Source organism: Setaria viridis, chromosome 4, assembly GCF_005286985.2.
Source record: "Setaria viridis chromosome 4, Setaria_viridis_v4.0, whole genome shotgun sequence".
Classification (NCBI taxonomy): Eukaryota; Viridiplantae; Streptophyta; class Magnoliopsida; order Poales; family Poaceae; genus Setaria; species Setaria viridis.
The window spans coordinates 37,053,489-37,072,632 of NC_048266.2; the positions used below are offsets into that span (position 1 = coordinate 37,053,489).

The following is a 19,144-nucleotide window of genomic DNA, read 5'->3' on the forward strand; positions in this document are numbered from 1 at the left end:
AGGAACGGAGCGGAGCAGACGCGATGGCGGCGTGGCTGAAGCGGCGACGGAAGAAGAGATCAAACCGCGTGTACAGATACATGCACGCCGATGACCCAGTTGATCGGTGCTCTCTGATGACCGGGGAGGACGAAGCAGATCAAAGCAGAACGACCCATTTTTCGTAGTCAAAACTGTCGAAGAACTCTTTCAATTTTAGACCTGCCTAGTCAAAGAATTCTGGTCAAGGGACAACGACACCGGAGGTATTTAAAGAAGACGACGACCTGAATTTGAACCTTTCCTGAAGCCCAGCCCAGGACAAGGCCCACCAATGCAAGCTTCTTCTCCTGGGCTGCCATCAGAACAGGCCTAGAGCAGTCGCAAATTTTTTTCCTTCAGTTCAGTACCAACAATTTCCTATTACTACTAGTATGTGAGACAGTGAGAACATCCTGCTCCTACAGGAAAAACCGAGTCACCAAAAGCTCTCCTGCATTCTGCCCAAAGTGAGAAAAGGCTGCTCCAGTTCTTTCGCATGTCAGATACGAATATTCAGAAATGGCAGGGGCAAAAGGGATCCAGAAACAGATCGAGGACGGATCCTGTGAAAAGAGTCTCAGTCAAAAGCTCAAGTGCTTGCCGTACGTCGCGTAGAGGAGAGGATTCTTCTCCTCTGCCAAATGGCAGTAACGACCCAAAGATGAAAGGAAAATCTTAAGACCTTCAGAATCTTCACCGTAGCACGGCACCCTGTCATGGCAAAATACATTTCCACAGCTAAAAAGTCGCCAGCAGCACTTTCGGCATCGCCCATTCCAGGCCCAGCTGACCTGACCAGTATTGTGCACACAGCAAGAATTTTTCTCCGGTTGGCTTGATCCAACGCTTCCTTTCAATCAAAAACACTGAAGATGCGCCTAAGCCCTAAGGGTATCAGAATTAGGCAACCAGAAAACAACACAAGCAACCTTATCCATCAAACTTAGATAGCATCATGAAATCAAATGTTGGCGATGAGCATTGCACAGTTCAATTCGACATCTTGTTTCAAGAACATGAGTAAATCAAACAAACAGATGAGCTATGCATTTTTACACACTGAAGGAGGTGCTAATCATGTATGAGGGACTAATCATGTATAAAGAGGGGCTAATCATGTATGAGGAGGAGCTAGCTACACATCACCTTACTCATCCGAATGAGATGTCCTGAAAAATATAACCACTGTGATGAGCAAGCAAACACCTCTAGTCATCTAAATCGTTAATTGTCCCACAAGTAGTCTTCAAATTTGCTTCAGGGTCACAACAGAGTCTTCAGGAATTTGCTTCAAGGTCACAGGATAAGATCAACGGGACCAGTTACTGTCAAGCCAATGCTTACAAGAAATAGCAAAGAATAGAATCAGCCTGCTTGAGAGAAGAACCACTGCAAAATATAATCAAAGTATTGGCTTAGAACATTCACATAACTTTATCTAATCCAAGTATTTGCTTAGAACTTTCAGATAACATTACCCATTGTATTAGCAACCTTGTAGCTTGCAAGGCATGCATCGATATGGTGTTTTGCACATCCATATCCATAGATGACTGAGTTGTTAGTAAAATATGCTAGGAATGTGCTCAGTTCAGTCAGTTGAACCCTCTAAGCTGAGATGCTAAAGCAGCAGCAAATGATCTGTATAAATATTTTTTTCTTGATTTCTTCCATTATCTTCCCAACTAATGAAACAACATAAGCAGAAATTTCACTCAAAATACCAGAGAGAAAGATAAGGAAAAGCTCAGATTTCCTTCCTCGCAGCTTACATGGACATGACAGAATTATTCACATATCGAATCATCACCATCTTCATCATCATCATCATCATCATCGTGGTAAGAAAGAAAAAAGAAGAGAAAAAGAAGGGGAAAAAAGAAGAAGAATTATCCATCTAGCGAGAGAAAACCACCGGATCAGCAGGAGGAGGAGGACATGGGCGGAGCAGAGAGCAGCGCTGGTCTCGATCCTTCCTCTGATTCCTGGCTCGGACGGAATCCCCGTAGTTCTCGTGAGCTAGAGGCGGAGCAGCGTGTCGTAGCGGGCACCCATCTGATCGGCCTCGGCGGCCGCGTCGAGGGGCGGCGGCAGGTTCAGATCGAACGGCAGGGGCGCGCGGGAGGCGGCCGCGTCGTCGTCGCCTCCGTCGTCTTCGCAGAGGACGGACGACGAGGATCCGCAGTAGCTGCGGCAGTCCTCCTCGTCCTCCTCCTCCTCCATCGGGGCGGCGGCGCTGCGCGCCAGGGCGGCCGTGGCGACGCGGGTGGCGCCGCCGCTCCACGACTCTACGGTGCTGCTATGGCTGGACGTGGCCGCCGCCGCCGCCGCGGAGGCGGGGGGCCTGCTGTGCCGCGGCGGCGCGGAGGCCGGAAAGTTGGTGCGGGCGGTGGGCCCGCGGAGGGATCGGGCGGCGGCGTCGTAGGCGCGCGCGGCGGCCTCGGCGGAGTCGAAGGTGCCGAGCCAGATCGGGGTCTTCTTGGCGGGGTCCCGGATCTCGGCGGCGTAGCGCCCCGACGGCCGCCTCCGCACGCCGCGGTACCGGATCTCCGGCGACGGCGACGGCTGCGGCGGCTTCGCCCGGCGCATCGCGGGACCGCGGCGGGGGACGGGGCGGGGCTGGGAGGTGGTGGGTGGGGAAGGCGGTGAGCGGACCCGGGGCTAGGGTTTGGCCAGTAGTTTATTTTCCTTTCCTCCCCCTGCTCTGGGCTCCCCCTGTTTTTTTTGGTGTTTTTTGTTCTCGCTCGCTTCGGTTTCTCCTCCCCTCCCTCTCGCGCTCGCGTTCGCGTCCACCTCTCCCCCTCCTTCCCTCCACCACCACCACCCTCCGCGTCGCGCTCCCGCCCGCGCCCCGTGCCCCGCTTGGTGGTGGTCGTCGTCTCTGCTCTGCTGTGGCTGGAGACGCTGCCCCACCGCGCGCCCCCGCTACAATTTGGTTGGCTGGCTCGCTATCATTTCCCGGCGCGCCCGTGGGGGCTTTGCCCCCCGGTCGGCGTCGGCGTCGGCCTACCCGTGTTTTTTTCTGCTTGGGGGCATGTCGACGGCAGCTGGAGCCGGCCCGGCATATTCGGGTGCGCTTAAAAGTTGCTTGCGAGGCGATTAGACGGGGGAGATACGACCTGCCTGCCTCTGGGCTGTGGCTGACGGAGAGACGTGTAGCCGCTCCTTCTTGAATGATACACCCGCTAAAAAAACTACCTGGCGTGTATGATTCTTGGCAGCCGATCAAAACGGCAAGAATTGCCGGACGAACCTTAGACCTATCCGGCGTGCAGGTCGTGGAACTGAAAGCAGTGATCGGGAACAAAAGGGAAGAAGAGAAACGCGGGCGGTACTCGTTGGATTAGTCAACTGGTTGCTACGTACACGTTGCGCACGTGCTTTTTTTTTTGGAGACGTGTGTGTTGGCGACTTGGTGTACATTTATCGTACGGTGTGTGATGGGTACAGGACTTGACTTGTCGTTTTTTCTTGCCTTAGCATTTTCTACGAGTAGTCATCTTCTACAGTGAAATACGATTGTTAAATAGCTGCAACAATTATTGATGCGACCAATGTGCAGTCATTATGAATTACTCGTAGCAAACATTAATACTGTAACTATGATAGTATATTGGACATGTAAGTGTCCAGCTCTCTTCACAAAAAAAAAGCTAAGTGTACAACTATAAGTGAGTTCAAGCTAGAAGATGCCCCCCACCCCCTGTCCCTGTGCTTTTAGGTGCTTAGATCGCCTAATCGCAGTTAGAATTCGCGGTCAGGCTGATGGCCTGATGGGAGTTGGATCGAATTGATCCATGCAGCAAGCAACCTGACACGTATATAGCACTAACTAACACGGACAATTCTATATTTCTATTTTTTTTTCTACCGTACACCCTGTATCGTCGTAGGTAGAAGAACTAACTTAATACTCCTACAAGCCAACTTCTTAAAATGATGCGACAATACTCCTGTCTTTAGTTTTAAAAAATGGAATGGTAGAAGAACTAATTTCGCAACTTTGTTCAAACTTTTTCCAGTGCTAAGAGAACTTTCGTGGTTTGGCAATATTTCCAGCAAAAAGCCTATCCGCGGAAAAGCCTTGGCCGTCGATTTCCGATGGAACGGGGCGCGCGCACCCGGTCGCTTGAGCACGAGCACGACCCGAACCCATCCGGCGACCGTTTCCATTTCCGGCGCTCCGCGTTCGCCCGCACCGCGCGCCTCGCTCGCCCACTTGACCCTTCGACTCGCGCGCTCCCAAATTTCCCCGCCCGCCGCGCCGCCCCGATCGACCGCTTCGCCTCCGCCGCCACTCCCCTCCGGCGGTCCCCGCCGGCATGAACTCCACCTCATCCGGCCGCCGCGCCCCGTCGACGGCGGCGGCCGCCTCGTCGCCGGGCCAGAAGCGGGCGCGGGACGAGGCCAGCGGCGGGTCCCCTTCCGACCCCGCCAAAAACCCTCGCCGCGCCTTCGCCTCCTCCCCGTTCGCCGACTTCGGCAGCTACATGGCCGCGAAGAACAGCAAGCTCGCCGCGCAGTTCGACGCCGACGCCTCCACCTCCGGCGCGGCCACAGGCGGGCTGTTCGCGGGCGTCTCCATCTTCGTCGACGGCTTCACCATCCCTTCTAGCCAGGTGCCTGCAGCCTACCGCCATCTCATCCTAAGCATTTCTCGCACCTAATTATCTGATCGCAACTGAATGTTGTAGCTAATAAACCAGTGGGGGTCGTGTCGGTCTAATTTTATTTTGTTTGGGGGGATTTTTAGGAACTGAAGGAGATTATGCTGAACAATGGCGGCCGGTTTGTTAATTACTTCTCTAGGCACACGGTGACACACATTGTTTGCAGCAACCTGCCTGATAGCAAAATGAAGAATTTGAGGTATACAAGTGTAGGGCAAGGGAGCCTTAGAGCTTCTGTTAGTATGCCTCTGCCTTGATTATGATGAATTGATGATCGTGTTGCTGTTTGATCTAGAGCATTCAGCAAGGGACTTCCAGTTGTGAAGCCGGCATGGGTGGTGGATTCTCTTGCAGAGAACCGGATCCTCAACTGTATTTTCTCTTGTCCTTGCTCACTTTTTTGTTGTCAGTCTAGTGCTGAATGATCTGCTTCCTTATTGCAACTTTAGCTTAATTAGTGTCTCTATCTTTATTAAACATGTTGCTGGTAATGTGCTCGTTGGTGACAAGGTTGAGTGGGCTTACATCGTTTGGTTACACACTGACCGTAAACTTCTCCTGGGACTAAGATAGATGTTTTATTTTAATGACCAGCAGAGCATTCTCAATAATTTGTTCCTTGAGTTAAGAACTTAAGATAGATATCCCTGTAATTAGAACTATAAAGTTATATGTGAAATCATGATCCAACACTATTTTGCTTAGTTCTGTAGACATATGCCCTCATTTGTTACAAGAATAGCAAGATTAGTTTCTTAAAATATAGACTTATGTACTTGAATCAATATATTCTTACGCATTATCTTTTCTTGCTATTTTGAACTCAGGTGCTCCATATCAAATAAGTCAGAATAGTTCTTCAAGCCGAAAGCAAATGAAGCTTTCTGCTTTCTTTTCCGAGAAACAAAATGAAATGCGTCACCTGGGGGAGCAAAACAATCAAAATAAGGACATTGAGTTCCAATCTTCATCTGCTCAGGAGGGATCACAGTATCAAAGTGGGAGTTGTGAAAGTGAAGTTTCATTGGATAATGTGGAGTTATCAAATGATTCGTTATCCTCAGATGAACTGAAGGCATCAACCTTTGAAGAAAGAGAGAGTGGAGATTTTGCCGTTGATGAGGGTGAGTATGATTGTGAAAGTGCATGTTCAGAGAGGAGGGTTAATGACATGGATGGTAAATGTGGTGTGGCTCAGTCCCCTGATGCTAAGTCAAGGTGTTCAAACTTATGCAGTACAAGCTCTACAGGCAGCCATTTGTCCTCGCCATTGGAGAAAAGTGCAGCTAAACCTTCTAGTCGGCCACATTCAACCCTTACAGACCCAAATTTTGTTGAGAATTATTTTAAGGTATGTCGCTGTGGAACAAATAACAATATTTGATTTGTCATTTTTCGCATTTGGTGCTCTAGTATTGATAAATTTGTTATTTTATCTTTTTTAAGCTTCTGTTACTAGCTTTGCTGCTCAGATATCTACCCGTACACTGTTCGTGCAGTTTTTGGTCATACTGATTAGTTTTATGATTTTATTTGGTGTTCTAGTACTCTCGACTGCACTTCATTGGGACATGGAGGAATCGGTATAGAAAGCGCTTCTCAAATTTACTAGAAGCTAAAAGCATCAAGTCGAATGCTGATCATTCAGGGAATAAGAAAACAATCATTCATATTGATATGGTAATCTTGTAGTCCTATGGTGAGCTACAAAAATAGAATTGCATCTTGAGTGTTGAATTCTTTATCAGAGAAAAAAGATTATTTGTTTCTGCTATGCTCTTGGGCGTATTACTTTCACCGTCACACCCTGTTTGGTTGCAAAAATCTAAGCAACCCTCTAAATATACGAAGTCAGATCAGTTTGCAGTATGGATTTCAAATATAGTTCTGAATCCAGTAAGCATGATAAATTAGTAATGTACTTTTAAAGAACAAAAGATCTTATTAGGAATATGATTGTGTACAAAGTGCTAACCATATGCTGAATTGTGAATGCAACTACCTACTGACTACTATTCCATCCTAGTAAACAAAGATTCCTGCTGTTGGATTCTATGTGAAAAGAGAGTCAACTTCCACCCCTAGAGACAAACAGATTTACATATAAATAAGTTTATGTGTGAAAGGTTCAGCCCTAGCTATAGCTTCAAATACTAGTTGAATTCATCACTAATTGAAAGCCATTTTTTATTTTCCCTTGTGTCATACCCTGCAATTCCAAGATGTAGTTTGGTAACAGTTTTCATCAGGAATATGCTTGAGTTGCTTGTGTTAAACTTAATTATCTTGATCGTTGACATAATATTTCCTCCAGGATTGCTTTTTCGTGTCTGTCGTCATCAGAAATGTGCCAGATCTGCATGATAAACCGGTAGCAGTTTGCCATTCGGACAATCCTAAAGGAACAGCAGAAATATCATCTGCAAATTATCCGGCACGAAATTATGGTGCTCCTATTTTATTTTATTTCATTTTACAATGGGAAATTGTAATTTTAGTTATGTGAACATATTTGAAGATAGGTTGCATGGTGAATTCCAGGGATAAAGGCTGGCATGTTTGTTAGAGATGCTAAAGCTCGGTGTCCTCACCTAAAGATTGTTCCATATAAATTTGATGCATATGAGGAGGTATATCTTTAAGGATTTAAGTTACTTCATTTTATGGCTATGTCTTCTTCTTGTTGTTGAATTTGGTAATTTGAGATACTGGAATTCTTGTAGGTTGCTGATCAGTTCTATGGAATTTTGCACAAACATTGCAGCAAGGTCCAGGTACGTTTCAGGATTGTCCATGCTAGACACAGCACATGTTCGTTGGTGATACACCCACAAAGTTAGATTCTGAGAGATTTCCATCTACAACTCTGATAATATTATCTACAATTCAGGCTTTGAGCTGTGATGAAGCCTTTTTGGATATGACTGATTGCTTGCATGATGATCCTGAGGAAGTAACACGGAGAATCAGAAGTGAGATATTTGATGCAACAAAGTGTACTGCTAGTGCAGGTATTGCTGAAAACATGCTCCTAGCTCGGTTAGCTACCAGATCAGCAAAACCGAATGGACAATGCTTTATTCCCTCTGAGAAGGTATGTGCACGTTGCTAACTGCGTGTCTGTGCCCACTGTTATCTCTATATGATAACTCCATTTTCTAGGTGATTTTGAACGAGGGCCTTTTGGAACAATAATTTTTATGTAGGATTTTCATAAGATTTTTCCATTCCTTGCCATAGCTTGTCTTAATCAGTTAATAGCATGATGTTCAAAGGGATATGCAATTTACTTACTGCGACATATATTTGTTACAGGCTGATGATTATTTAAGCAGTCTCTGTATCAAAGCACTTCCTGGCGTTGGTCATACAGTTTCAGCTAAACTGAAAAGCAAAGAAATTGAATATTGTGGTCAACTTCGCAACATTTCAAAGGTTTGTTGGCACTATTTGTGTAGTGTAACCTAAACCAGTCCCCTTCCTCATGCAAGCTAAAAATGATTTTTCCAGTCCTCTATTTTTCAAGTATAATATTGTGTTCCAGTTTTGACTTTAAATGCCAATTACTACATAATAAAATGATTGTGCTCTTTACAAGTCATAAGAAAATTATCTGGGTCATCTACTATGTGATGGTCACATAATGCAGTTCTTTAGTTTTATAGATGTGGTCTCTGTTAGACCGGCGGGTTAGCTACCCTTTGGTTAGGCCTAGAGGCTAGAGCCCACACGTGATGTGCTACCGCCAGCCCAGAGCCCGTGAGTGCACCAGTAGTCTTGATCGCTGATTAGTGATAGACTGATCGGCAAGGACATTCAACGGTGATTATGTATCTGTAAGCTACATGCCTAGAACTTGTTACCTATATATGTACATGTACATCACGTTGTGATCAGTCAATCTACAATTCTGTGTGCCAATCTTGCTTACACTCTCAACTGAATACCTCCAAATATGGTTACTATGTGCCGGTGCTTCTTTTGTAGGGTGCCCTCCACAAGGACTTCGGAAAAAAAATTGGTGATCTTTTATGGAACTGTTGCAGAGGAATTGATCATTCAGTTGTTGGTTCTGTTCAGGTAAAAAGAAAAAGAGCATCTCATTCAATACTTCAGTTGTGAACACCTGCACCTATTTTGCTTTACTGAAAACTGGACTTGACTGGCGCCGGGGATGGAAATACCTGGAACAGGCAGCTCTGCTGGTCTGGTCAGGCTCCCAAGAGGCTAAGAATGCCTAAGAAATTGATCCAGAAATAACAATTTGAACTGTCCATTTTTAATTAAAGCAATTGAGCTGCCTGATTGACGGATACACATACAAAGTGTTGCCCAGTGCGAGTCTGTTCGGGTTGCCTAATTAAAGTAATCGGGCTGCCTGGTTGGGCTAGTGAGTCTGTTTGCTTTACTTGTTCAATTGTTGATATAGTTTCAACGACTATGCTTTTTTTTTAAGGTATAGTAACTTGGGAGCTTGTAGTTCCATGATAATCACATTGCAAAATTATGCATCTCATCTTCTGCGCATAGTTCTCTTAGATTGGTATTAAATAAATTTTAAATTTACGGAGAGTATGCTTATTATACGTGGGGTACCAGCATCAAAGCATGAAGGATAGTTGTTTAGAGTTCCTTTATTTGTTTTCTAACATCTTGCCCAACCCTTTGTAAGGAAAAAAAATGTGATAATAAGTTTAGTGATATTAAATAGTTACTCCAGAGTGGCCTACTAAGTATTGTCCTTTGCACAAAATGCAGGAAACAAAATCTGTGGGTGCTGAAATCAACTGGGGAGTCAGATTTAACGACAACAAAGATGTGGGTTTCTTTCTGTTTCTCTGTTCTGTATAATTATAGCACTATGCCCTTCCACGTTTGATTACTTCAATGTTGGTTGCAGGCTGAGCATTTTCTTACCAACCTCTGCAAGGAGGTTTCTCTACGCTTACAGGGCTGTGGAGTTCAGGGACGTACTATTACCCTTAAGGTTGTTTCTACTGACTATACACACTTTTCTTTTATTCATTTGTGCAATGAGTGGTTAAGGTATCAACTGAATGTTTGCATTGAAGGTGAAAACAAGAAGGGAAGGTGCTGGAGAGCCAATAAAGTATATGGGATGTGGTGACTGTGAAACCACGAGTCGCTCCATGACGGTACGGGGTTCACGGGTGCATGTTAATACATATTCTTAATTTTTTTTAAGGGGAAAACAGCAGTAATAGTACATAACCTTAGCTTTTTAGTAGTTTGTTTTCTGTGTCAAGTTATTATAGTATGTAATTTTGATGATACATGGAGCTAAGTATTTATCCTGTACTGTGAGTTATGAAGTGCACATCATTATATATGTTTTTTTTGGACGTAATATTATATATGTTATTTGCTTCTAAACTCTTGTGATGCTGAAATGTTATACGTTACCAGGTGCATTTTGCATTCTTTTAATTTCTGATCTTACCCCCCTGTACTGTTTCAAAGATTGCAGGTGCAACCGACAGTTTTGTCACTCTCCAGAGAATTGCAAAACAATTGTTTTCAGCTCTTCACCTTGGTAAATTCAATACATTCTTTTCTATGTATACACACTTAAGTGCTGTAGAGCTTTAATGAAATACCCATCTCTTTGGACTCCCTTCTGTTGTCATTACTGTGTTAATGACTAAGTTGTGCAATCTCATATTCCAGACGTGAAGGAAGTTCGTGGAGTTGGATTGGCAATGTCAAAGCTTGAGCATGCAGATTTAGCTCGGGGAGGTATCTTTAGTCATTTGGCTCCTTTCTATTTCCTTATAAATTTCTATCTCCCTTTGGTTTGGTGTAAATATACTTTTCAGATTTCAGTAGTGGTAGACAAACAGCAATTTCTTGATAAAATAAAAAAGGTGTGATCTTTGTGCATTTTCTTCTGATTATAAGCATCTGAGAGCAAAATATGTCTTAACAGCGCCCGGACTTCCCATCAGATGCTCCGTTGCAACATCAAACCAAAATATCTGCAACATTGAAAATCTATAGTTGCAACATTGAAAAATATGCAAAAAAAAAATGACTGTCGTTTGACTCTGGGATAGAAATTCTTGCTGCAACATGAACACTATGTTTCATACAACATTCACTGTGAAACATGCGGAAACAATAGTTGCAACATCGATGCTTAACTATTGGAACATACGTCGAGCCGTCCGATTTTTTTAAGATTCGGACGTCTGTTCTCGGTAATGCTACATAACTGACAGTAACAACTACACCTGAAACTTAAGTCTAGGGTGCACTGTTTGTCTATCTATTAATTCTAGATTCTTTTCAGTAGATACTGTTAAGATCAGTGCTAGCTGACATCACTGCTACTGTTTAGATAAAGAGCAGTGACTTCAATGGTTACCAGCAACTTAGCATTTGATTCCTGAGCGTTTGACAAAATTGAGATATGTGCATGCTGGAACCACTGCAATATTCCCATCACATGTTGCTTTAGTCCTCTGTAACATTTTCAATTTTTTTAAACGCTTTGCAATGTTTTTCTTATAAAGGAAACACTGTTGTTGATATGCCTGAAATAATAATATAACAAGATGCTTATACTGTAAATTGATGCAACAATTCAACAGTTCTTACAATTTATACATTACCCCTTTAATTCTCAAAAATTCGCACGCTAAGCTAAATTTAGTAAAAAAAGTAGCTCTATAACCAGCAAACACTACCCTCATTTTCCTAAATAAGCGTCTGGGACTTGCTTATTTTGTAGACACTTAGCTCCTTAATCCTAATGGTTCTTATTCTTCAATGAAGCACCACAAGGGAATATGCTTGAATCATGGCTTGCTTCACCAGCTGCAAAACTCAAGAAACGCCGCGATGAGATGCCAGGGAATGTTGATGTTGCAGGTATTGGGCAACTGCTGCAGTCATGTGAAGCTATTGACCGTGTTCTGCTCATTGGGGGAAAATATAAATATTGACTGTTTGGAGCTTCTGTAGGGACAAGCGTACAGCAGGATTTGAGAAGATCTGGACCATTATCTATTGGTGCGACATCTCAGTCATCAGAAAGGAACCTTAGAAGTGATAGGTCTACCGGAGTTCATAATGTCGAGCTACCACCATTATCCCAACTTGATCTGGAGGTCCTGAAGAACCTTCCTCCAGAAATAATGTCTGAAATGAATGACATGTACAAGGGCGAATTGCAAGGTCTACTGGACACCCTCAATAGTGATAAGGGCAAGGAAAGTAGTTCAAAGTCTCTTTCTTTGCCAGCAGTTACTCAGAACTCTGTACCTGCTGGTGATGCAAAGCTTCAAGGATACAGAGATCACAAAGACTCCATGCATTTAGAGGAAGATACTAAGGTGAGCTTTGTTGAAAGTTGAAACATAGTGGTGCAAGAAGGTTCAAAATAAAGTGCAGGCACACAATTCAGTTATGTTAGGCTGTTAGCGCTTTATCTTAATACTTCAATCCCTTCCTGACACAAACTTTCACTGTTGCCCCAGGTAAAATCTGACAAACAGCTATCAGAAGTTAAAGCAGCCAATGATGCTTCATGCTCAAGAGCTTGTGAATTAGTTGAGAAAACAAAATGTGTTACACAGCTTGATTTGATGCCTGATTCTCTAAGCCAGGCAGATTTCGCAGTTCTGCAGGAATTACCTGAGGATGTGAAGGCTGATTTGTTTAGCGCGCTTCCATTACATAGACCAGGAGATCCTACATGCAGCACTTCCAATGTTTCTGAAAGTAAACCTCCTAATGTCGGTGGAGCTGAAAATAGATCTCTCAATGATGGTGGAGCTGAAAATAGATCTCTCAATGATGGTGGAGCTGATGATCCAAGAGACCGAAGTATTTTTGTCCCACCAGGAAGCTTTCAAAAATGGATTGAACAGTTTAGAGTTAGCAGTTGCTTGATTCTGAATGTAATTGCAGAGCAACACACAGATTCGATCTGTAGCCGACCATTATCGGCTGTTTTGGAGCCTTTAGCTTCGTTCCTATCTTTGTGTCCAGACTCAGGTAGTGAAGAATGGAATGAAACACTTTCCTGTCTATCCGAGCTTCTTAGACAGTATATACAACTGAAGGTTGAAACTGACATTGAAGAGCTCTACAAATGTTTTTGCCTTATGAAAAGGTAAGTACAAAAGTATTCAAGCTTCATTGGATACATCTATTTCTTGAGACCATCAAATCGGCATAAATGTTCTCTTGTCATGAAACAATATTGGTGTATCATTTACAAAATTTATCTCATTGCAGGTTCGCGTCAGCATCGGAGTTCTTTCTAGAACTACATGATAGTATTCTTCCTTTTCTACAGGTGAATTCCTTGTGTCTTATTTGTTTTTCTTCCTAATTGTAAGTTTATTGCACTGCTTGTATGTTTGAAAGTTGGTTTCATGTTATTTTAAAAAATCCAGTTCTTCCATGCATTCCAGACATCTAAGCAATCAAGAGCCAGTGCTTTGCCATCAGTTGATCACTTAGAAAGGCTATGGGCCTCACCTTATTCAGTTATTTGATTAGCAAATAGCTTCTCTAATAGACTCATGCTGTGCTCTACATACACAAGACTATTGGCATCTAACCGTATGACATATTGTAGGATTCCGTCAGCCAGCATTATGGCGGGACACTGCATTTCTAGGTCGGTGCTCAAGTTCAAGCCATTTTGCTGTATGAAGATGCAATGCCGTAGAATTAGTATGCCGTCGTGACCCTTTTGGCCTGTCAGTTATCGTTCCATTGCAAAGACAAACTACAGTGCTGGCAGATTCCTTTTGGACGGACATGTAATTATTTCTCGTAAAAGGACAACTGACATGCTGAGATTTGATGATATAACCACAACATTTTAAAAGTCCTCATGCCGCTCGCTCTTCGTTGCATCAGTCAGAATTTCAGATGAATCAATGGTCTGCACGGGCCTTTTGCTGTGAGTCTATGACGTTCCAAATGGGCTACCTACTCATCACCAATATAGAACTCAAAAAGGTTACTGATGCGAACACCAAATTACCATGACTATGATGTTTCTCAAAGCCTAAGATTCGTGACATCACTGCAAAGAAATTTGATTTAACAGTAATTATAAACTCGAAGACGGGTTAAAGAGTTGATATTTGCATTATCTGATATAAAAGTGTTCGATAGCCACAGTAAAAGTTCGTGCACCATCGTCGGTAACCTGAAGTAAATGAGTAAGGACGAACAAAGCATACATTCGTAGATGCAACGAAATATTTTCCCTTGTGCTTGTATTCATATATAAAATATACGAACTAATACCTAGTATTTCCCATTTTTTTAAAATGAGGGTACAGTTGCTCCAGTGTGGCTCGTCCAACCAACATTAGTATAGTATACGGCTGTAAAAACCGCAATAAGGGGCTACCAAATACCAACAGAAGGGCATACTACTGAAAAAATGTTTATACATTGAATCGAGGCACACCAATGAAACCCGAGTCTTGTTCTCCCGACTCTGGAGTTGATTGGTTTTCGAACAGTTTCTCAATGCTTTCATGAGGAACCTACAGACAACAAAAAAAAGCTCTGATGTAAAAGAAATATGGCAGTTAAATGTGGCAATCAAAGGGATGCAAGGGGAAAGGCACTTGAATTTAACAGCTGTTCTAAGTTTCATGCTTCCATGAACCTGAACTACAGTTAGGAAGCATTATACACCAAATGAGTTGTCCGATAGAAGGCAGCAAACAAGAGACTCACCCTAACTCGTCTGCGGTCTGCTGTACAATGCTTCTGAAAATTGACAACACAAAGTCATCCTAGTTGACCGAGAATACACTGTTCAATGTAGAAACAAAACTGTCACTGGTTTTCTTTACACTTCCTCAGTACATAGTTGAAGCATCAGCTGAAAAATGATGGAACATAAGATTATTATGAGAAAACAGGGAAGCAATATACAAACCCACCTTGCAAACTTCTAACGCGTTCTAGATAACCAAATGCATAGCAAAGCATTTTAGGAATTCATGAGTACAAACGGAAACAATGAGGTGCCTTTCATTTGTTCGTATTTGACAGAATACCCTGACAAGCATGTGTTGGGTCGGGATTATGCTGATCAAAGACCATCCTAATTCCTAACTGGATGCTGCTTGTCTCAAGTCAATGCTGTACAATGTTATGCTGTAAGCAGCTTTGCATATGCCGCTCACAGATATCAAAACTGCAAAGATTCCTCCTGGTTACAAGAAAAGAAAACTGTTTACCTTTGGGAAAACTCCAAAATATGCAGGCAAGTGGTTTCTTTAAAGAAGGAAAAAAAACGTAAAAAGTCAGATGCACCCATGACCCAAAATGAAAATGGAAATATGCATTTTCAGCTTTCAGGTAATAAGCGTTCTGAAAAGAGGTGGTGCAAACAACATTCTCTATGAGATCTGTGCCTCTGGGAACACTTACCATTAAACCTGGTGTCCGAGATGGAATAGCTACTTTCAAAATGTTGAGCTTGGGTTCATAGAAAGCATGCAATTTATGCAATTGCCCACCGAGGGAACGAATAGTAAATGAAATTTACCATCTTTTTGCAAGAATGGAAGTGGTCAGTCAGGCAGCTTCTCCTCTGAGTTCATTAACCACACTGCCAGAAGCCTCATGCAGGCTATTAGTCACCATAGCATATGTCTGAGAGTTAATATGACAGTGTCTATTCTCCATAGCAGACAGCAACTGTGAACAAACATCGACATGGCCAGCTTTGAGCAAACCATCATTTAGAATTTTCCATACAACCTCATTATGATTATAGTCCATTCCTAGTAAGTCACAGAATAGTGATTTAGCCTTGTCATAGTCCCCTTCATCACAGATGCCTGTAATAAGATACTGGTAGGACTCAAGATGAGGCTGAAACCCGCAATCTATCATGCTGCTCACAAATGACGAGGCCTTGTGAAAAAGCTTGGTATCACAACAGCACTTGATAAGCATTGTGTATATCTCTTCATTGGGAGATATACCTTTTTCACACATATGATCAAGAAGTGCACATGCTTCTCCAAGACGTGTTGCTTTGCAAAATCCTGCAATGATAGAACTGTATGTTACTACTGTGGGATTTACACCATACTTCACCATCCTTTCAATAAGCTGCCAAACTGTGTCCAACTCTACCCAGTTCCACAAGCCGGAAGTGTCTACATAATGAGAATTACCCAAACGTATTTTTAGAAAATGCTTGAGCAGAAGACAATAGGTCCAGTAATTTGGTTCACATGATGCATCAATCATGCGCTTTAGAGTATAAAATGCACGATCCATATATCCCATATGCCCACAACCATCAATGAATACATTATAGGTAACCACGTCAGGTGAAACACCGCCTCTTTCCATTTCCCCAATTAGATGCTCAGCCTCCTCTATTTGACCTATTTTGCAGTATGAGTTAATGAATACGGTATATGTGGTTGCACTAGGCTTATGTCCTGATGAAGTCATTTCACTGAACAGCCTCTTCGCATGGTCATGCTTCCCTTCTCTGATCATTTCATCGATAAGTATTGTATAGGAAACAATGTTACACTTAATTCCCCTTAGAGTCATCTGATCCAGTATAGGCAAAGCCTCATGCAGCTTTTTTTGTTTACATAAAGCATGTAATAGTACACTATATGTGTACGAATCTGGTTTACAACCCTCATTGACCATCTTCTCTATAAGGGTGGCAGCAAAGTCAGTGTTGCCTGCCTTACTAAAACCATCAATCAAAGATGTATATGTTACCTTTGTTAGGACTACTCCTTTTCTCTCGAGAAAAGAATAAGCTTCTTCTGCTCTTCTAGACTTGCATAGTGCATCAGTGAGGACATTGTATGCTTGCTCATCAGGTGTCAAGCCATTCTGCTCCATCATTTCAAATAACCTGAAAGCATTATCAAAATCATGTCTGTTGCACTGGCCTTGTATCAGAGTAGTATATGTGATAACACTAGGAGTTATTCCATCCTCTTGCATTTTAGTTATTAAAGCCATTGCCTTGTGAAGCTTTTGATCCTGAATTAGACCATAAATCAATGAACTGTAAGTCCAGACATTTGGCCGGCAACCTTCATGTTCCATCAATTTGAAGACCTCTAGTGCAGCACCAACCTTCCCAATCTTGCAATAGCCATCAATTATAGAGGTGTAGATGACAACATTAGGAGCTAAACCATAAGACAAAATCTCATTTAATGTCTCTTTAGCCTCTTTTACCCTATCCTTCTTGATGAGGACATTGATCAACACTCCATATGCCTGCAAATCAAGTTTGCACTTGCTTGACATCATGATATTCTTTACCCTGAGTGCATCATCAATCCTTTCAGCCTTGCAATACCCATTAATCATGTTAGTGAATGTAACAACTGTTGGTTTGAAACCTCTCGCAATAGCACTGTCCAGCAATTCTTCAGCTTCATTTGTCTTCCCATCACATAGGCCATGAATCAAACTGTTGTATGTCCAATCATCTGGATCACAGCCATTACCTTCCATCAGCGACTTAATCCCCAAGGCGTCCTTTGTTCTTCCCAACTTACAGTACCCATCAATCATTGTGTTATATGTCCAAACACTTGGAACCACCCCTCTCTGAGGCATTTCATCAAGTAACGCCCTAGCGTCAACAATCCTACTCTCCTTACAAAGACCTTTCATCAAAAGTGTATATGTGTGCAGATTCGGGGAGCACCCATCCTGTTGCATCATGAACAGAAGCACAAGTGCTTCCCATACACGTCGTGCTTCACAGAGTCCTTGAATTACAATGGTGTAGGAGTACTCATTTCTCTTGCAACCCAGCAGCGGCATCATCAGGAGTAGCCAGCAAGCCTTCCTCAAGTCACCCGTTCGGCAGTACCCCAGAACCAATGCATTACATGTGAATGTATCCAGCTCCATCCCAGACTCCCTCAACAACTGGAAGTACCGGTGTGCTATGGCGAGACTACCCTCCTTGCAGTACGCCATGATCATGGTGTTGTAAGTCACCGTGTCTGGCAGCAACCCATCCTGCACGAGCTGAGAGTACACCTTCCCCATACACTCCGTCATGTCAAACCGCGACAGTGACCTGAGCGCGAAGTTGTAGCACTTCGGGGACAGCGCAAGCCGCGCGCCACCCGTTCGACGGATCGCCTGAATGGCGTCGACGGCCTCGCGCATGTCCTCCGCGGTGTCGGAGCACTTGATCATGGAGACGACGAGCTTATCGTAGTTGGCGGGCGCGCGGCGGCGGGCGAGGAGCCGGAGAAGCGCGGCGTGGGAGGCGGTGGTGTGGTGGAACCCGGGGCGGCGCCCGACCCACTCGAAGTAGGCGAGCGCGGTGGCGGGGTGGAGAGGTTCCGGCGGGGCGCGGAGGAGGTCGGCCACGTGCGCGGCGGTGACGGAGGGGGACAGGCGCTTGTAGGCGGCGCCCTTGTTCCAGCGGCGCGTGGAGATGATGTGGCCGAGCTCCGCGACGATACTCGGGGTGGATGTGGAGGCGGCGGCGGCGGCGGAGGGGCGGGGGACGGGCGGAATGCGGGGCATGGTGGCAGCGGGGTTTAGGGTTTTGCGGCTGCGGCGGCGGAGCGGTGGGGGTTACGGGGGGTTTAGCCGCGCGCCGGCACGGAGGCGGCGGCGGTGGCCGAGTAATTTGGGATGCCCCGTTGCTTGCGCTTGCGGCACCGAAGGGTGAAGGCGTTTTGCCACAAGCCGCTTGCTGCGGGATAACTAGTGAGCGCGCAGTCCGTCTTTATCGCAGGAAAGCGTATTTCGCAAGAAGAACCAGCACCCATTTCAGATTTTTTTTCCTTTTCTTTTGAGCTTGTTTCTCAAGAAACAGAGCAGTGCGGCTGAGTCCAATTAACTCCGATCTACGCCAGCCGAGCATGTTCATGTTTTGAATTCAAAGTACTCCGTTACAAAAGTTAAACCTACGATGCATATTGATGCGAATAAGTACGCTCAAGACTATGTTAACATACATTAACCAAACACTAGTGCAAACTTAAGTATCTTATCCACCTTTTAATTAAGCACTGGAAGTGGTGATAAACACTTCTCTAAACACATACAATCAATTTATGTGGAGTAAGATAAGCGGAGTAGGATGAACTAAAAAACTAAAACGATTTAGAACGGATGGATGGAGTAAGTAAAATATTTCAGTCTCAATCGTGTGGATTATTGCAGCAGGAAGCAAACTAATTTCAGTCTCAATCCATCCCGTACTTTATGAATTAAGGCTTCGTTATCGTTTGGTTACTTGGAAGGAATCATGAAGTGCCCAAACAAAGTGTGGAGGAGATTACTGTGTTTTCAAACGAGACCTCAAAATCAAACGCTGATAGCATGATTGGCAGCCAGGAAGCCATGTGCCCACATCACGTTTATATTATGCGACATGATGGCCCAGATGGTGCGACGCGGTGACGACACCAACGGCACCCGGA

General features: G+C 44.0%; 3 protein-coding genes across 8 annotated transcripts; 1 reads left to right on the top strand and 2 right to left on the bottom strand.

Annotated features, from left to right (window-relative positions):
- Positions 1-951: 951 nt before the first annotated feature.
- On the bottom strand, positions 952-3,283 carry LOC117854139 (uncharacterized). The gene has a single exon (XM_072293310.1). It carries the CDS (start codon positions 2,608-2,610, stop codon positions 2,041-2,043), a length of 570 nt encoding a protein of 189 aa, XP_072149411.1. The 5' UTR covers positions 2,611-3,283; the 3' UTR covers positions 952-2,040.
- Positions 3,284-4,204: 921 nt separating this feature from the next.
- Positions 4,205-13,561, top strand: LOC117852164 (DNA repair protein REV1). Its single transcript, XM_034734139.2, has 21 exons — positions 4,205-4,640; positions 4,775-4,890; positions 4,987-5,063; positions 5,519-6,042; positions 6,237-6,371; positions 7,006-7,138; positions 7,233-7,321; positions 7,415-7,465; positions 7,582-7,785; positions 8,007-8,126; positions 8,679-8,771; positions 9,450-9,509; positions 9,592-9,678; positions 9,764-9,847; positions 10,173-10,245; positions 10,380-10,448; positions 11,487-11,582; positions 11,676-12,046; positions 12,191-12,828; positions 12,954-13,014; positions 13,300-13,561. The coding sequence occupies exons 1-21, from the start codon at positions 4,344-4,346 to the stop codon at positions 13,339-13,341; spliced, it is 3,420 nt and encodes a 1,139-aa protein (XP_034590030.1). The 5' UTR covers positions 4,205-4,343; the 3' UTR covers positions 13,342-13,561.
- A 359-nt stretch (positions 13,562-13,920) lies between these two features.
- LOC117852165 (uncharacterized) lies at positions 13,921-18,366 on the bottom strand. 6 transcript variants are annotated; one of them, XM_072293313.1, is made up of 4 exons: positions 15,126-18,360; positions 14,633-14,904; positions 14,424-14,501; positions 13,921-14,227 (listed from the first exon to the last, which is right to left on the bottom strand). In XM_072293313.1, exon 1 carries the CDS (start codon positions 18,237-18,239, stop codon positions 15,273-15,275), a length of 2,967 nt encoding a protein of 988 aa, XP_072149414.1. In that variant the 5' UTR covers positions 18,240-18,360; the 3' UTR covers positions 13,921-14,227; positions 14,424-14,501; positions 14,633-14,904; positions 15,126-15,272. The 6 variants fall into 6 exon arrangements, with proteins under 6 accessions (XP_072149414.1, XP_072149416.1, XP_072149415.1 ...); XM_072293315.1 differs by lacking the exon at positions 14,633-14,904 and having other exon boundaries at positions 14,424-14,571; positions 15,244-18,360; XM_072293314.1 differs by having other exon boundaries at positions 14,424-14,904; positions 15,244-18,360.
- Positions 18,367-19,144: the final 778 nt, after the last annotated feature.